Here is a 19,541-nt window from a genome sequence, read left to right on the forward strand (position 1 = left end):
CATAGTTTACAATTGTATCCCATAGAGGTGGAGCTTGCTGCAGCACCAATTCTATTATCAAGGAAATGCGGCCCTTCTTCCGAAGAGTGAGTGCACGCCTCATTCCAGCCGGTAGTGACACCGACACCGGCCTGCTGCGGGACTGTGAGACGCGCATTAAACCTACACAGCTACAAATCGTATGGTTAGGGGAGATTTGCGTATACAGCCATCTCGAGGAGCTGCTGGTAAGCGTTGGAACTGTACCAGACCTGCGCATAACGGCAGTTCTATTTTGCCCATCTTTGAGAAATGCAGAAGATCAGATAATAAACTAAGACACCAGTAGGCCTAGCCTACTAATCATTGGATCATCTGGGCCGTGCAGCAGCACTTAACAGTCACTAACTGCCCAAGACAAAACATTATCAGTGTTTTCCACATAGATTACGGGCAACGCCTCATTCTCTTCGGTGATAGGGGCCACTGTGGCTGTGAAATTAGACTAGCAATAAAGTAGACAACCTCTGAAGACATTGCACTCTTAGAAAAAAAGGGTTCCTAAAGGGTTCTTCAGCTGTCCCCATAGGATAACCCTTTTTGGTTCCAGGTAGAACCCTTTTTGGTCTAGGAAGAACCCTTTTGGGTTCCATGTAGAACCCTCTATGGAAAAAAGGGTTTGACATGGAACCCCAAAAGGGTTCTTTAAAGAGTTATGCTTTGTGGAAAGCCGAAGAACCCTTTTAAGTTCTAGATATCACCTTTTTGACTAACAGTGTGGGAGTGTAGATAGACAAGAGGACATCTCATTTTATCTCTGTACATGCACCCATGACATCATTTGCAGTCAAAAATGAAAGCATCTGATAATGCAAATATAGACATTTATACAGCAAAAGTATTTTCTTTTTATTGGATTTTTCAACCTTCCAGAATAACTTAATTAGAAAATAACACATTTCTACTCCAACATTATGTTTTTATAAAGTTGTTATATACTCAAATTATGTTTTTTGTATTAGGCCTATGTTTGTATTGGACCCATAAACTTGCTAGCGCTAAATTTTGAAACAGAGCAGAGCTTAATTTTCACTGGAACTTCAGAGACAGGTTTTTATATTTACATACTAAATGTGGGCATCACTAAAAGCAAAGGAATTAAATGCATAACCCTCTTATATGAGTGCAATGTAGGAGAGCATGTTTAAAACAAAGATTCCTCCATTAAGTTCTCTTAATTCTGCATAAACACTTCCTCCAGACTCTGTCAGTCTGACATAAAGCAGGTGCAGTTGCTTTATATAAACTCCAGTGTAAATCTCTTTACATACACAACACATTCATTTGCATAACAAATACATATTTTAACCCTGACCAGTTTGTCCTCATGTGACCTGAGCAGGAAAAACTCCATGCCCTTCAAGTCTATAACTAGTCTATAAGTAGGCTATAACTAGGGCCCAGAGTTTTTCCTGGCTCAGAAACATTACTGTCATAAGTGACACTACAATAACTCCATAAAAATAAAAATGTGTCATTGATCATTTTGGCATGAGACTAACTGCCAATGTATTGGCCAGGCCACCAGCCTCTAACTTACTCATGTAGAATCTTTCATGTATAGGCTGTATTCCAATCCAGCTTCCTCATTCCTCTCTTTTCATCCCTTCATCCCTCTTCTTCTCTGGAGGGGTGGAGCGTAGGATGAGTAGGGTACCCACTATTCCTCCCTCAGTCGTCCAGCTCAAGGCTAAATTGGCTGTACAGGTCTTGTGTGGTCACTCTTCTCAGGGCATCTGCAAAACGCACACACACAGGTTCAAAAACCGTTTGAATTAATTTATAGTGCCTTCAGAAAGTATTAACACCCCTTGACCTTTTCCACGTTTTGTTGTGTTACAGCCTGAAATGAAAATAGATTCAATGGTGATTTTTTTTTGTCACTGGCCTACACATAGTGGAATTATGTTTTTAGAAATGTGTACTAATTAAAAATGAAAAGCTGAAATGTCGAGTCAATAAGCTGAACCCTTTGTTATGGCAAGCCTAAATAAGTTAATGAGTAAACATTTGTTTAACAAGTCACATAATAAGTTGCATGTACTCACTGTGTGCAATAATAGTGTTTAACATGATTTTTTAAATGACTACCTCATCTCTGTACCCCACACATACAATTATCTGTAAGGTCCCTCTGTCGAGCAGTGAATTTCAAACATAGATTCAACCACAAAGACCAGGGAGGTTTTCCAATGCCTCGCAGAGAAGGGCAGCTATTGGTAGATGGGTGAAAATAAAAAAGCAGACATTGAATATCCCTTTGATCATGGTGAAGTTATTAATTACACTTTGGATAGTGTATCCATACACACAGTCACTACAAAAGATACAGGCGTCCTTCCTAACTCAGTAGCCGGAAAGGAAGGAAACCGTTCAGGGATTTCACAGTGAGGCCAATGGTGACTTTAAAACAGTTACAGAGTTGAATGGCTATGATAGGAGAAAACTGAGGATGGATCAACAACATTGTAGTTACTACACAATACTAACCTAATTGACAGAGTGAAAAGAAGGAAGCCTGTAAAGAATACAAATGTTCCAGAGTGGCCGAGTTACAGTTTTGAATTAAATCTATTTGAAAATCTATGGCAAGACCTGAAAATGGTTGGCTAGCAATGATCTGGAGGTGAAAGAAACGGACACCTGTTTAGGCGAGGTGCTGGCTAGCGGAGTAGAACACCTGTTTAGGCGAGGTGCTGGCTAGCGGAGTAGAACACCTGTTTAGGAGAGGTGCTGGCTAGCGGAGTAGAACACCTGTTTAGGAGAGGTGCTGGCTAGCGGAGTAGAACACCTGTTTAGGAGAGGTGCTGGCTAGCGGAGTAGAACACCTGTTTAGGAGAGGTGCTGGCTAGCGGAGTAGAACACCTGTTTAGGAGAGGTGCTGGCTAGCGGAGTAGAACACCTGTTTAGGAGAGGTGCTGGCTAGCGGAGTAGAACACCTGTTTAGGAGAGGTGCTGGCTAGCGGAGTAGAACACCTGTTTAGGAGAGGTGCTGGCTAGCGGAGTAGAACACCTGTTTAGGAGAGGTGCTGGCTAGCGGAGTAGAACACCTGTTTAGGAGAGGTGCTGGCTAGCGGAGTAGAACACCTGTTTAGGAGAGGTGCTGGCTAGCGGAGTAGAACACCTGTTTAGGAGAGGTGCTGGCTAGCGGAGTAGAACACCTGTTTAGGAGAGGTGCTGGCTAGCGGAGTAGAACACCTGTTTAGGAGAGGTGCTGGCTAGCGGAGTAGAACACCTGTTTAGGAGAGGTGCTGGCTAGCGGAGTAGAACACCTGTTTAGGAGAGGTGCTGGCTAGCGGAGTAGAACACCTGTTTAGGAGAGGTGCTGGCTAGCGGAGTAGAACACCTGTTTAGGAGAGGTGCTGGCTAGCGGAGTAGAACACCTGTTTAGGAGAGGTGCTGGCTAGCGGAGTAGAACATCTGTTTAGGAGAGGTGCTGGCTAGCGGAGTAGAACACCTGTTTAGGAGAGGTGCTGGCTAGTGGAGTAGAACACCTGTTTAGGAGAGGTGCTGGCTAGCGGAGTAGAACACCTGTTTAGGAGAGGTGCTGGCTAGCGGAGTAGAACACCTGTTTAGGAGAGGTGCTGGCTAGTGGAGTAGAACACTTGAAAAAGAGAGTCACACTCTAGGAGCTCAGATGCAATAATTGAATAACCTTCGTTGACAGACAAGCTGTCTTCATCAGGGTATAATGATCAACAACCTATGATCAACTAGCAATGATCAACAACCAATTTGACAGAGTTTGAAGAATTTTGAAAAGAATAATGGGCAAATGTGGAAAGCTCTTAGGGACTTACGCAGAAAGACTCACAGCTGTAATTGCTGCCAAAGGTGCTTCTATAAGTATTGACTCAGGGATTATTATTATTATTATTATTAATAGTTATGCAAATGAGATATTTCTGTATTTCATTTTCAATACATTTGCAAAAATAAAAACAAATACATGTTTTCAAGTTGTCATTATGGGGTATTGTGTGTAGATGGGTGAGAGTGAAGGCAATGTAAAATACTTTATCTGTACTTGATTGCGCTTGCCTGGCTTGACGGAACCAATAGAATAGTCCGAAATCTGGAAACCCTGTCATACGACACTCCAGGCAGGAAAATATATATGCTAGAAGTATTTGAAAGATTTAGAATAGTATTTGAACCCAGGTCTGCAACACACACAGAGGCATAGTTGTCTTCCCAGCCAGACCGACCCAGGGCCAGCACGCCATCTGCTCTAGACTCTGACCTCTGCGACTGCCTGCAACAGGCTATCCCTACCCCCAGACAGCTCCTTCAGCCCACAGTCAAAGAGCAGAGTAGAATCTGACACTCTGAAAGGCTCTCTTTGTGAAGAGGGAAACAGCCCCACTGCTGCTCCACACTGTGGTGTAGAAGGATGGTATTATCATACTCTTGACATTACTGTACTGTCTGTCTGAGGGGTCCTGTGCAATAGCTAGCTGGGGAAGAAAGACAGTTGACTATTTTCTAAGAAGCGATATGTATAAACTGATAGGAAAAGAGAGTTGACTATTTTCTAAGAAGCGATATGTACAGTGAGGGAAAACAGTATTTGATCTGCTGATTTTGTACGTTTGCCCACTGACAAAGAAATGATCAGTCTATAATTTTAATGGTAGGTTTATTTGAACAGTGAGAGAAAAAAAATTCCTGAAAAACGCATGTCAAAAATGTTATAAATTGATTTGCATTTTAAATGAGGGAAATAAGTATTTGACCCCCTCTCAATCAGAAAGATTTCTGGCTCCCAGGTGTCTTTTATACAAGTAATGAGCTGAGATTAGGAGCACACTCTTAAAAGGGAATGCTCCTAATCTCAGCTTGTTACCTGTATAAAAGACACCTGTCCTCAGAAGCAATCAATCAATCAGATTCCAAACACTCCACCATGGTCAAGACCAAAGAGCTCTCCAAGGATGTCAGGGACAAGATTGTAGACCTACACAAGGCTGGAATGGGCTACAAGACCATCGCCAAGCAGCTTGGTGAGAAGGTGACAACAGTTGGTGCGATTATTCGCAAATGGAAGAAACACAAAATAACTGTCAATCTCCCTCGGCCTGGGGCTCCATACAAGATCTCACCTTGTGGAGTTGCAATGATCATGAGAACGGTGAGGAATCAGCCCAGAACTACACGGGAGGATCTTGTCAATGATCTCAAGGCAGCTGGGACCATAGTCACCAAGAAAACAATTGGTAACACACTACGCCGTGAAGGACTGAAATCCTGCAGCGCCCGCAAGGTCCCCCTGCTCAAGAAAGCACATATACAGGCCCGTCTGAAGTTTGCCAATGAACATCTGAATGATTCAGAGGAGAACTGGGTGAAAGTGTTGTGGTCAGATGAGACCAAAATCGAGCTCTTTGGCATCAACTCAACTCGCGTGTTTGGAGGAGGAGGAATGCTGCCTATGACCCCAAGAACACCATCCCCACCTTCAAACATGGAGGTGGAAACATTATGCTTTGGGGGTGTTTTTCTGCTAAGGGGACAGGACAACTTCACCGCATCAAAGGGACGATGGACGGCGCCATGTACCGTCAAATCTTGGGTGAGAACCTCCTTCCCTCAGCTAGGGCATTGAAAATGGGTCGTGGATGGGTATTCCAGCATGACAATGACCCAAAACACACGGCCAAGGCAACAAAGGAGTGGCTCAAGAAGAAGCACATTAAGGTCCTGGAGTGGCCTAGCCAGTCTCCAGACCTTAATCCCATAGAAAATCTGTGGAGGGAGCTGAAGGTTTGAGTTGCCAAACGTCAGGCTCGAAACCTTAATGACTTGGAGAAGATCTGCAAACCTGGTGGCCAACTACAAGAAACGTCTGACCTCTGTGATTGCCAACAAGGGTTTTGCCACCAAGTACTAAGTCATGTTTTGCAGAGGGGTCAAATACTTATTTCCCTCATTAAAATGCAAATCAATTTATAACATTTTTGACATGCGTTTTTCTGGATTTTTTTGTTGTTATTCTGTCTCTCACTGTTCAAATAAACCTACCATTAAAATGATAGACTGATCATGTCTTTGTCAGTGGGCAAACGTACAAAATCAGCAGGGGATCAAATACTTTTTTCCCCTCACTGTATAAACTGATAGGAAAAGACAGTTGACTATTTTCTAAGAAGCGATATGTATAAACTGATAGGAAAAGACAGTTGACTTTCTTCCACCAGTAACATCAACTGGGGAAAAACAGTTGACTTTTAATATTCAATATGAACTCATAACCAACCTGGGACAAAGATAGATATATGACAGCTCTGCTGTGATTAGTACACCCTCCCTGTGAACCTTAACACACTTCCTCAGTGTCAGCCGACAGATACCAACAGTCATTCAACAATATTTTGCAAATACCTGGCCTTGAATAAGACAAGACTCCACTGGGGAATTACTATAGTAGAATAGGGTTGAATGATTTGAAATTAGATCACAGTCATTGGTTCATTTAAATGCCCTTTAAGGACTGTGGCTAACCTACTGGATGGAAAATATATCTCCTTTGACCAAAGCTGATAAGATTATGGCAGAGTAGTTAGTACCTAGTGTGTATGAGCGTGTGAGAGATAAAGATAGAGAGATGGGGATTTGTGTGTGTAGTGTGTATGCCCTTGTGTACTGTATACGCCTGTGTGTGTGTGTGTGTGTGTAGGCCTTACCTATCCTGCCTACTAGTGACTGTCCGATGTCTTTGATGTCGTTGTACTCATGCAGCAGGTCAATGTGCTGCTCCAACTCAACAACTGTGAACCATCTATAAAAGACACACACAGTTCATCTCACACACGGTTTCACCTATACTGCCAAGTATATGGTTGGTCATAACAGATAACAGTATGAAAACGACGTGTTAATGTTATTACTAATATTGGACACTATCAGATAAAACACACACTAACTACTCTGCCACAATCTAATCAGCTTTGATAGAAGTAAAATATTTTCCTTCCATTCAGTAGAATAACCATAGTGAAGGACATCTGAATGAATGACCATGATCTAATTTCAACTCTATTCTACTATTAGACTCTATTCTACTAATTCTCCACTTGTACGCACTTTTTCTCCAGCAGTGTAATCTCTGAGTCTAACTCTGCCCGTCTCCTCTTCAGTTCCTCTATCTCCTCTTCAGGGATGGCATGGCCAGTACTTGAGGTCTGGACCTAGGGAAAGACACAAGGACTATGATGTGTGTGTGTGTGTGTGTGTGTGTAAGTGATATGCAAAAGCAATTCTACATCAGTAGACTTACAGGTGACTTGAAGCTGGAATTGATGTTTTTGTATCCTGAGTATGGGGTCCTAAGGGGGGAAAAAATAAAACAAGAAGAATATTTGTAATATCCTATTCAGTAAAATCACTGACCTATAACTTATCTGGAATATTTCCACATGCCACAGCTCAGTCTGTATAAGAGTCTGGTCTGGTTATCAGGCATCTAGGCCTAGAGATAAGGCAGGTAGATTACTTTCAAGATACCATCACCGAGTTACACCATGTTGTGTTAGAGTGGGAATGATATACATTTTGAATAAACCTAGATATTGAATGGTGCCACACTTTGGACTTTGCTTTGCCACAAATTACCTGGCAGAAGGTACTAGTGCACTTTAATTAAGGTGCCTTACTGCACTAGTAACCTCTGTTTGTGGCAAAACAAAGTCCATAGTACCTTGATGAAAGTGCACTAATACCAAAGATGTGCTCATTGTTCTATCTGTGCTAGTACCTTCTGACAGTTTTCAAACCCGTAACCATTTTGTTGATAACGTTTCAGTAACGCTACACTACCGCCACGGATAATGTAACATAACAACAACCTTCCAGCTAACTGAATGAAAGCTAACGTTAGTTAGCTATAGCGTGAAAGAAGAAGCTTGAATTTGGAGCAATTACAACACGGTGTCACCCGAGTTACAACAGAGGTAGTTATGAACCTGCCCAGTACACATCTCATTAGTGATTTTGTGGAACACTGTTTTCGTACCTTTTATGAGCCCCTTTAGCTGTCGAGAAGTACTTCCCCTTTGGTGTTGACAATTTTACATCCGGGAAATTGCCACAGATTTCAGTGCTCGGTTCTGTCGCCATACCACTCGAAGTACAGAATTGGCCACATAAAAAGGCAAATTAAGCATATGGGAGAAAGACGTAAAAAGTATTTATTGGAGTGTTTGTCTCAATTTCCCAGTAGTTTTCTAATTCTCTCGTTCTCGCGCTCAGAAAACGTACATCACTATACGCACGGCATTTTCATTGGCCCTCAGCATATTATGGGTCGAGGGGTGATAGTTACCGACGCTCCAGTACAGTCTTCAAAGCGCTACTGATCCGACACGTGCTCGTTTCAAAGTAATATTATCACGTGATCAATGACAGCCGAAGCTTCGTTTGATCACGTGGTTTTTCAACTTGTGTAGTTGGGTTTCAAACTCAAAGTGGACAGCCCTCGGCCCTAATGAAGTTTTACGTCGTCAAATCCGAGTGTACCTTAAATGTCCCTTGCCAAAGCGAGGGAGAGTGATGATCGGAGAGGCAACGTCCTTGGTGGAAATGTTGTAGTTGATCTTAAAAACAACCAACCTAAAGCTATTAACATATCTAGCTAGCACTCCTCTCAGGTAGCTAGCTACAGTTACCTGTAGCTGGCTAGCTAGTTTTATAGTTGTCATTTATTCCAATACATTTCAGAATTCCAAAAAATATGTTTATGAATCTTCATACTTTTTTCTGACATGCCGAAAATGCAGCCTTGTTGATTAAATTTGACACTTCACGGCCATCAGTTTGACATGTGACTACAGATTGCATTGAATTGTGGGTCATAACCCCGCAAGTGACCAAAGTTGTTCACTCGCTACCTCCACTTAAGATGGCAATCAAACTGCATCAGGTTTCAACAGGGATACCCCCGAGGAAAAGTGGCGAAAAGTAATCCTTCTACCCCTCCCTTCCTCACCCCCCCATAAAAATAAATAAAAAAAAGTGCTTGTCCCACTGGCTAGCATAAGTTGAACGCACCAATTTGTAAGTCGCTCTGGATAAGAGCATCTGCTAAATGATGTAAATGTAAATGTAGCACAAGGGCTGAGGGGGTACAAATAAAGTGTTTGGACTGCAGCCTGTGCTTCAAAATGCGAGATCCCACTGATTTCGCTGTGGTTCAGGTGCTTTCTTCGATTCCAAGTTGCTTTCAAACACCGACCTCTATGGACACATTACAATTTAGTCGGGATTTTTTTCATGTAGAGTCACTTGAATGCAGTGGAGGCTCAGAGGAGGAAGGAGAGGACCATCCTCCTAAGTGAATTTCATAAAAATGAAAATGGTAAAACTATACTAAATATAATCACATCACCAAATAATTGATTAAAACACACTATTTTTCAAATAAGTTCTACAGTAGCCTCAACAGCACTCTGTAGGGTAAGCACCATGGTGTAGCCGGAGGACAGCTAGCTTCCGTCCTCTGGGTATATTGACTTCAATACAAAACCTAGGAGGCTCATGGTTCTCACCCCCTTCCATAGACTTACACAGTAATTATGACAACTTCTGGAGGACATTCTCCAGCCTATCAGAGCTCATGCAGCATGAACTGACATGTTGTCCACCCAATCAAATGATCAGAGAATTAATCTAGTACTGAAAGCATAAACTACAGCTAGCTAGCACTGCAGTGTATATAATGTGGTGAGTGGTTGACTCAAAGAGAGAGAAAGACAATAGTTTAACAGTTTTGAACAAATTAATTTATTCAAAAATTAAGGAGAAGCAAGAGCGAAATAGAGATAGAGAGATGTCATACGCCTCCCGAGTGGCGCAGTGGTCTAAGGCACTGCATCGCAGTGCTAGCTGTGCCACTAGAGATCCTGGTTCGAATCCAGGCTCTGCTGTAGCCGGCTGCAACCGGGAGACCAATGGGGCGGCGCACAATTGGCCCAGCGTCGTCCAGGGTAGGGGAGGGAATGGCCGGCAGGGAGGTAGCTTAGTTGGTAGAGCATGGCGTTTGCAACGCCAGGGTTGTGGGTTCGATTCCCACGGGGGGCCAGTATGAAAATAATAATGTATGCACTAACTGTAAGTCGCTCTGGATAAGAGCATCTGCTAAATGACATAAATGTAAATGTCATTTTTTTTCAGTTTCAGTTACTTAGCTAGCAAATGCAGCTAGCTAGTTTAGCCTACTGAAACACCCTGCTCAAACAGAGGGATGCTATGTTAGCTAGCTGGTGATGACTTTCCAACACAACACTGGAACTCTTCCAAGTCAAGGTAAGCTTTTGGTATTACAAATGTATTGCCACCGGGGCCCGCCTGTGTAACTGCTTACTGACTGTACACTGTAACGTTACTGCATGATTGTAGCGGGTTTACTAACACGCTAGTTCTATTAGCTATGCTGACTATCACGTTACTTTAGCTAATATGGTGACAACGATGTAGGCCGTGTGTAGCGGTTTGGCTTGGAAAGGTTTTTTCACCTGGTCACATACAGCTGATGTGTTGTGCATTGAAGTCCACAAGCGAAGGAAAGAGGTGAGAGGAGAGAGCATAGATGCGAGAATAACTTCATTCTGCAGATTCTTGTTGAAAAACGTTTCTTAAACGAAAGCAAATGGAACAAAACGGGGATAAACATACCTGAATTTGTCCAATAGAAACTCTCGTTTGCAACTGTTAGACTAATGATTACACCCTATATCAGCTAAATACAGGCAAGAGTGTGCAAGGCGGTATTGAATTTCACTGTCTGTCACCTCAAATATAATAATAATATGCCATTTAGCAGACGCTTTTATCCAAAGCGACTTACAGTCATGCGTGCATATTTTTTTTTTTTTTTGTGTATGGGTGGTCCCGGGGATCAAACCCACTACCTTAGCGTTCCAAGCGCCATGCTCTACCAGCTGAGCTACAGAGGACTCTCAACCTGTGTGCACCTACGTTGTAAACTTCCATTCATAGGCTAGGTTGTAGCAACCTCATGATGGGTAAAGGGAAAGTTTGAGTATCATGTAGTAGCCTAAACCTATCGCTGTTACATTGAACTTGGTGAATGGAATATGAATGAGAGTCATCCAATATGCTGTAATATAAATAAGGTCATGCTCATGAAAACAAAATTGTCCTCCCTCATCTTAAACGGCACTGACCGCCACTGCTTGAATGGTAGCTCAGCAGGTAGAGTCGGGGTCTCAGGAACCAGAACCAGGGAATGTGGTCGATTTCCGGCGAAACATTATTTTCACAATCGTTTAATGTGAAACCACACTTTCTGCACATTGTTGTTCAAATAACTAGTTTTATTTAGTAAAGTAGAAGCTTCTGTCTTAAGCATCCTAAATAATGCCATAGATTCACTGTTTTTGACAGCAAAAAAAAAGGATTCACAGGAAAAAAGGGAAGCATGATGGAAGGTGCCAACCTGTATGGTAACTGATAGTAGGGTACTAAAGCCGTGTTCACATTGGCAGTTTGAAGTGACTCAAATCAAATTTATTTGCATATCCGATTCGAAACAGATTATTTTTCCTGCAGTCTGAACAGCCAAAAAGCACCTGGAATCTGATATTTGTAGGTGTTTTGAAGTCAGATACAAATCTGATTCTTGGCTATGTGACTTGTGTCTGAATGGTCAAATCTGATTTATTTGCCTGCAAGTGGTTTTTAGACTTACAGTATTTGGCATATCTTGTTGCTTGCTAGCTACTACTCAGTTGACAGTTTGACAAGAACATGTGGTAGCTAACTAGCTTATTAATTGTTTACAAATTGGTGAACGTGCTAGAAAGCTAAACAGCTACCTATAGGACTCGTTTTGAAAGTTGGATCATCTTATCCTTTGAGGCTTTAAAAGTGTTCTTACCCTATGATTTTGAACATTCAAAGCAACTGGGAAACTTGGCAGGCATTGTTGTCACTTTAGCTTGTTACATAACAGTGGAAATGCTAGAATGCTATCAAACATATGGAAACCACATTTGACTCTGTTCCATTGATTCCATTCCAGCCATTACAATGAGCCAGTCCTCCTATAGCTCTGCCCACCAGCCTCCACTGCTACATAACTTCTGCGTGATCAGAAGCACAACCACCACCACCAATCAACCTATGACAACTAGCTTAGCCTTGTCAGCAAATGACTGCTGTCAGAACACACACAAATCCGATTTGGTCACTTGTAACTTGCTGTTTGGACAGTCAGTAATCCAAAACGGATTTGAAAAACTAAATTGATTTGAGCATTAAGGCCTGCAGTGTGAACAAGGCTTCCGCGATTAGCCGCCACGCAAAGGAGATTTGATGAATATTGTGGAACAATGTATACATGAACATCACACGCTGCTTTTCATTGTTGACCAGAAGATGTCACTAATCTGCATTGTGATAAAACCGTTTTCCGGCACAATTTGGTGAAAGCCCCAAAGACTTCAGAAAGCTTCCGTTTCCAGCTACACTAGGTGTGATGTTAATATTTGACCACAAGGCGGCGGCATTAACCAATCTATTTCACCAGTACACATCCAAACAGCTTTTTCAAGTCATAAGGGCTCAATGACAATTATTTAAAAAACAACAGTCATACCCTTGTTTAATTATGAAAATCTTAATCTGACCCTTTTCTATGAGACTCGAAATTGAGCTCAGGTGCATCCTGTTTCCATTGATCATCCTTGAGATGTTTCTACAACTTGATTGGAGTCCACCTGTGGTAAATTCAATTGATTGGACATGATTTGGAAAGGCACACATCTGTCGATATAAGGTCCCACAGTTGACAGTGCAAAACCAAGCCATGAGGTCGAAGGAATTGTCCGTAGAGCTCCGAGACAGGATTGTATCGAGGCACAGATCTGGGGAAGGGTACCAAAACATTTCTGCAGCATTGAAGGTCCCCAAGAACACAGTAGCCTCCATCATTCTTAGATGGAAGAAGTTTGGAACCACCAAGACTCATCCTAGAGCTGGCCGCCCGGCCAAACTGAGCAATCGGGGGAGAAGGACCTTGGTCAGGGAGGTGACCAAGAACCTGATGGTCCCACTGACAGAGCTCCAGAGTTCCTCTGTGGAGATGGGAGAACATTCCTGATGGACATCCATCTCTGCAGCACTCTCACTAGTCAGGCATTTATGGTAGAGTGGCCAGACGGAAGCCACTCCTCAGTAAAAGGCATATGACAGCCCGCTTGGAGTTCCTAAAGACTCTCAGACCATGAGAAACAAGATTCTCTGGTCTGATGAAACCAAAATTGAACTCTTTGGCCTGAATGCCAAGCATCACATCTGGAGGAAACCTGGCACCATCCCTACGGTGAAGCATGGTGGTGGCAGCATCATGCTGTGGGGATGTTTTTACGTGGCAGGGACTGGAAGACTAGTCAGGATCGAGGTAAAAATGAAAGGAGCAAAGTACAGAGAGATCCTTGATGTAAAGGTGCTCCAGCGCGCTCAGGACCTCAGACTGGGGCGAGGGTTCACCTTCCAACAGGACAACGACCCTAAGCACACAGCCAAGACAACGCAGGAGTGACTTTGGGAGAAGTCTCCGAATGTCCTTGAGTGGCCTAGCCAGAGCCCGGACTTGAACCCGATCGAACATCTGAAAATAGCTGTGCCGCGACGCTCCCCATCCAACCTGATCTGCAGAGAAGAATGGGAGAAACTCCCCAAATACAGCTGTGCCAAACTTGTAGCGTCATACCCAAGAAGACTCGAGGCTGTAATCGCTGCCAAAGGTGCTTCAACAAAGTACTGAGTAAAGGTTCTGAATACTAATGTAAATGTGATTTCAGTTTGTTATTTTTAATGCATTAGCAAAAATTTCTAGCAACCTGTTTTTGCTTTGTCATTATGGGGTATTGTGTGTAGATTGATTAGGGGAAAAAAACATTGAAATCAATTTTAGAATAAGGCTGTAACGTAACAAAATGTGGAAAAAGTCAAGGGGTCTGAATACTTTCCGAATGCAGTGTACAGTGGAATTTAACAGATGAATAGACAGTTGATATTTTGCTTTGAAGTGTAGGCTACCACGGTAATTCATTCTTTTTTTCGAGTAGACAAACTAGACAATGCTTAACATTTTGCAAGCAGTGCAGCATATTTAAGTTTGAGAAAAAGTTAACACAAAACATTATTCAATTGAAACAATCTGTTTTTGTATTTGTATTTATTATGGATCCCCATTACCTGCTGCCAAGGAAGCAGCTACTCTTCCTGGGGTCCAGCAAAATTAAGGCAGTTCATAAAATTTTAAAAACATTACAATACATTCACAAATTTCACAACACACTGTGTGCCCTCAGGACCCTACTCCACCACTACCACATATCTACAGTACAATCCATGTGTACGTGTGTGTATAATGCGTATGTTATCGTGTGTGTGTATGCATGTGTCTGCGCCTATGTTTGTGTTGCTTCACAGTCCCCACTGTTCCATAAGGTGTTTTTTTATCTGTTTTTTAAAATCTGATTCTACTGCTTGCATCAGTTACTTGATGTGGAATAGAGTTCCATGTAGTCATGGCTCTATGTAGTACTGTGCGCCTCCCATAGTCTGTTCTGGACTTGGGGACAGTGAAGAGGCCTCTGGTGGCATGTCTTGTGGGGTATGCATGGGTGACCGAGCTGTGCGCCAGTAGCTCAAACAGACAGCTTGGTGCACCCAACATGTCAACACCTCTCATAAACACCAGTAGTGATGAAGTCAATCTCTCCTCCACTTTGAGCCAGGAGAGATCGATATGCATATTATTAATATTAGCTCTCTGTGTACATCCAAGGGCCAGCCGTGCTGCCCTGTTCTGAGCCAATTGCAATTTTCCTAAGTCCTTTTTTGTACCACCTGACCACACGACTGAACAGTAGTCCAGGTGTGACAAAACTAGAGCCTGTAGGACCTGCCTTGTTGACAGTGCTGTTTGTCCCAAATACTCTTTGTTAAGTGTTGCAGTCCTTTTAGTCGCTGTAGTAGCTGACATGTATAGTGTTGAGTCATCCGCATACATAGACACTCTGGCTTTACTCAAAGCCAGTGGCATGTCATTAGTAAAGATTGAAAAAAGTAATGGGCCTAGACAGCTGCCCTGTGGAATTCCTGATTCTACCTGGGTTATGTTGGAGAGGCTTCCATTAAATAACACCCTCTGTGTTCTGTTAGACAGGTAACTCTGTATCCACAATATAGCAGGTGGAGTAAAGCCATAACACATACGTTTTTTCAGCAGCAGACTAAGATCGATAATGCCAAAAGCCGCACTGAAGTCTAACAAAACAGCCCCCACAATCTTTTTATCATCAATTTCTCTCAGCCAATCATCAGTTATTTGTGTAAGTGCTGTGCTTGTTGAATGTCCTTCTCTATAAGCATGCTGAAAGTTTGTTGTCAATTTGTTTACTGTAAAATAGCATTGTATCTGGTCAAACACCATTTTTTCCAATAGTTTACTAAGGGTTGGTAACATGCTAATTGGTCGGCTATTTGAGCCAGTAAGGGGGCTTTACTATTCTTAGGTAGCGGAATGACTTTTGCTTCCCTCCAAGCCTGGGGGCAACACACATTGTAGTATGCTTAAATTAAAGATATGGCAAATAGAGTGGCAATATCGTCCACTATTATCCTCAGTAATTTTCCATCCAAGTTGTCAGACCCCGGTGGCTTGTCATTGTTGATAGACAACAATCATTTTTTCACCTCTTCCACACTCACTTTACGGAATTCAAAATTACAATGCTTGTCTTTCATAATTTGGTCAGATATACTTGGATGTGTAGTGTCAGCGTTTGTTTACAGGTCTACAACTATTTTCTATTGTATTTTTCTTTCAGAAACTGTCTTGTCCTAATTCCAATACTTCCAAAGTATACAGTAAATAAGGGCATTATTGTCACCATAAAAAGTGAATTATGGGCGTTTTTCAGGTGGAGTTTTAATGCTTGTTCACGCACGCACAATTTCAGGAGGGGTCGAATTTATAACTGTAAACAGTATAGCGTACGCCAAGTTTATAAATCTCAATATTTTTGTACCATTGCAGTGTTTTCAGAAATGGCCAGGAAGATATTTAGTGTGAAATGGACTAAATTGTTATAAATGAGGCCCCTGGAGTGGAAAAAGCTGTCTTCTTACCTCATGGTTCAATGGTCAAATATCAATGGGGAAAAAGAGATTCAGTTTTTCAGAATAAAAAAAATATAAAAGCGGTCCATTCTGCGAGCTCTCTGGAGTTATGCTTTATTAATCAGTAGAAAAAGGAGTGTGCAGGATCAAATATTCAGGGAGGTACATAGCCTCTATCTCCTTTTAGAAATCAGCAGATCACAAACACGTGGTAATGTCCCTGTAGTGGGCTCTCTGGGTCTGACACCGCAATCATTATGCAAGAGGTATGTGTGTGTCGGAAGGTGTGTGTGAGCATGCCATGCATGCGTGTGTAACAGGGGTAAGTGTGCCGCGAACAGTTTAGCTTCCTTCACTGTCCGACTGCCCCATACTGGACTCAAACCAGTGATCGTCTGCTTCCCAACACACACGCCCGCCCTCCTTGACAACATTCCAATGTGTTGAGCCTCCCAAAAGGTACCAATTGGATGGCTCCTTCCGCAACATTTCAAGCTAGCTGTGGAGTGAGTTTATGGTACGTTCTTAACTCCTTGACACGTGTATGCGTGCAGTACATACAGTGAGTTCCAAAAGTATTGGGACAGTGACCATATTATTATTTTTTGGCTCTGTAGTCCAGCACCTTGAAATGATGCAATGACTATGTGGTTAAAGTGCAGACTGTCAGCTGTAATTTGTGAGGATATTTTCCTCCATATCGGGTGATCGTTTAGAAATTACAGCACTTTTTGTACATAGTCCCCCCATTTTAGGGGACCAAAAGTTTTGGGACAAATTCACTTATGTGTATTAAAGTAGTAAAAAGTTAAGTATTTTGTCCCATATTCATAGCATGCAATGACTACATCAAGCTTGTTGGATACATTTGCTGTTTGTTTTGGTTGTGTTTCAGACTATTTTGTGCCCAATAGAAATGAATGGTAAATAATATATAGTGTCATTTTGGAGTCACTTTTATTGTAAATAAGAATATAATATGTTTCTAAACACTTCTACATTAATGTGGATGCTACCATGATTATGGCTAATCCTGATTGAATCGTGAATAATGATGAGTGAGAAAATTAAAGACACGCAAATATCATATCTTGCCAAAAATGCTAACCTCTCACCATTACAATAACAGGTGAGGTTAGCATATTTTGGGGGGTATGATATTTGTGCGTTTGTAACTTTCTCACTCATCATTATTCACAGAAAGTGAATAAACGGTTCACCTGATATGGATGAAAATACCCTCAAATTAAAGCTGACTGTCTACATTTTAACCTCATAGTTAAAGCAATCATAGATTGTATCATTTCAAATCCAAAGTGTACACAGCCAAAACTACAAAAAATGTGTCACTGTCCCAATACTTTCGGAGCTCACTGTATGTGTGCGTGCAAGCGAACGTGCATATTCTGTCTCACTGGCTACTATCTCTCTCTGGTGCTGTGGAATATTCGACCAGTACCAGAGCGTTTGTGTCTCAGGTGAAGAGGGTGGATCTGATCTCGATCACCTAGGACTTGACATAGATTAAATAGATTAATCAAATCTCACATTGTTGTCAATTTTTGCTCAATCTTGCATGCTTTCTCAAACAGCTGTAACTGTATATGCATTCGTAAATCAGGTCCTTTCTTGAGTTGGGCTCTGGGATGTAACAACCGTTGAGCATCTGATCTTATGGTTGATTGTGGAGGAAAGGGGTTGAGTGTGTTAGAGTATGTGGGTGTATGATTATCCCACATTTGTTGCAAGGGGGTAAGGATGTTAGGGAGAATATACAGTGAGGGAAAAAAGTATTTGATCCCCTGCTGATTTTGTACGTTTGCCCACTGACAAAGAAATGATCAGTCTATAATTTTAATGGTAGGTTTATTTGAACAGTGAGAGACAGAATAATATCAAAAAAATCTAGAAAAACCCATGTCAAAGATGTTATAAATTGATTCTCATTTTAATGAGGGAAATAATTATTTGATCCCCTCTCAATCAGAAAGATTTCTGGCTCCCAGGTGTCTTTTATACAGGTAACGAGCTGAGATTAGGAGCACACTCTTAAAGGGAGTGCTCCTAATCTCAGTTTGTTACCTGTATACAGTGAGGGAAAAAAGTATTTGATCCCCTGCTGATTTTGTACGTTTGCCCACTGACAAAGAAATGATCAGTCTATAATTTTAATGGTAGGTTTATTTGAACAGTGAGAGACATAATAATATCAAACAAATCTAGAAAAACCCATGTCAAAGATGTTATAAATTGATTCTCATTTTAATGAGGGAAATAAGTATTTGACCCCCTCTCAATCAGAAAGATTTCTGGCTCCCAGGTGTCTTTTATACAGGTAACGAGCTTAGATTAGGAGCACACTCTTAAAGGGAGTGCTCCTAATCTCAGTTTGTTACCTGTATACAGTGAGGGAAAAAAGTATTTGATCCCCTGATGATTTTGTACGTTTGCCCACTGACAAAGAAATGATCAGTCTATAATTTTAAAGTTAGGTTTATTTGAACAGTGAGAGACATAATAACAACAACAAAATCCAGAAAAACGCATGTCAAAAATTTAATAAATTTATTTGCATTTTAATGAGGGAAATAAGTATTTGACCCCTCTGCAAAACATGACTTAGTACTTGGCAAAACCCTTGTTGGCAATCAAAGAGGTCAGACGTTTCTTGTAGTTGGCCACCAGGTTTGCACACATCTCAGGAGGGATTTTGTCCCACTCCTCTTTGCAGATCTTCTCCAAGTCATTAAGGTTTCGAGGCTGACGTTTGGCAACTTGAACCTTCAGCTCCCTCCACAGATTTTCTATGGGATTAAGGTCTGGAGACTGGCTAGGCCACTCCAGGACCTTAATGTGCTTCTTCTTGAGCCACTCCTTTGTTGCCTTGGCCGTGTGTTTTGGGTCATTGTCATGCTGGAATACCCACCCACGACCCATTTTCAATGGCCTGGCTGAGGGAAGGAGGTTCTCACCCAAGATTTGACGGTACATGGCCCTGTCCATCGTCCCTTTGATGCAGTGAAGTTGTCCTGTCCCCTTAGCAGAAAAACACCCCCAAAGCATAATGTTTCCACCTCCATGTACCGGGGGTCTAGGGTCAGTCTGTCCTATCTGGTGTCCTGTGTGAACTTAAGTATGCTCCATCTAATTATCCAATGTCTCTCACTCTCTCTCTCTGTCTCTCTCTCCCCTCCCGGAGGACATGAGCCCTACCTAGTCCACCTGGTCACACTGCTGATCCAGTTTCTGCTGTTCTGCCTGTGGCTATGGAACCCTGACCTGTTCACCGGACCTGCTACATTGTCCCGGACCTGCTGTTTTCGACCCTCTCTCTACCTCTCCCTCTCTCTCTC

At 42.1% G+C, this 19,541-nt stretch overlaps 1 protein-coding gene across 1 annotated transcript; it reads right to left on the reverse strand.

Annotated features, from left to right (window-relative positions):
- Positions 1–859: 859 nt before the first annotated feature.
- Positions 860–8,412, reverse strand: LOC311135521 (DNA repair protein SWI5 homolog). The gene is made up of 5 exons (XM_084169531.1): positions 8,051–8,412; positions 7,316–7,364; positions 7,123–7,226; positions 6,723–6,817; positions 860–1,775 (listed from the first exon to the last, which is right to left on the reverse strand). Exons 1-5 carry the CDS (start codon positions 8,152–8,154, stop codon positions 1,711–1,713), a joined length of 417 nt encoding a protein of 138 aa, XP_084025657.1. The 5' UTR covers positions 8,155–8,412; the 3' UTR covers positions 860–1,710.
- Between the last annotated feature and the right edge of the window lie 11,129 nt (positions 8,413–19,541).

This window comes from Coregonus lavaretus, assembly GCF_964263955.1.
Source record: "Coregonus lavaretus genome assembly, chromosome: 10".
Classification (NCBI taxonomy): Eukaryota; Metazoa; Chordata; class Actinopteri; order Salmoniformes; family Salmonidae; genus Coregonus; species Coregonus lavaretus.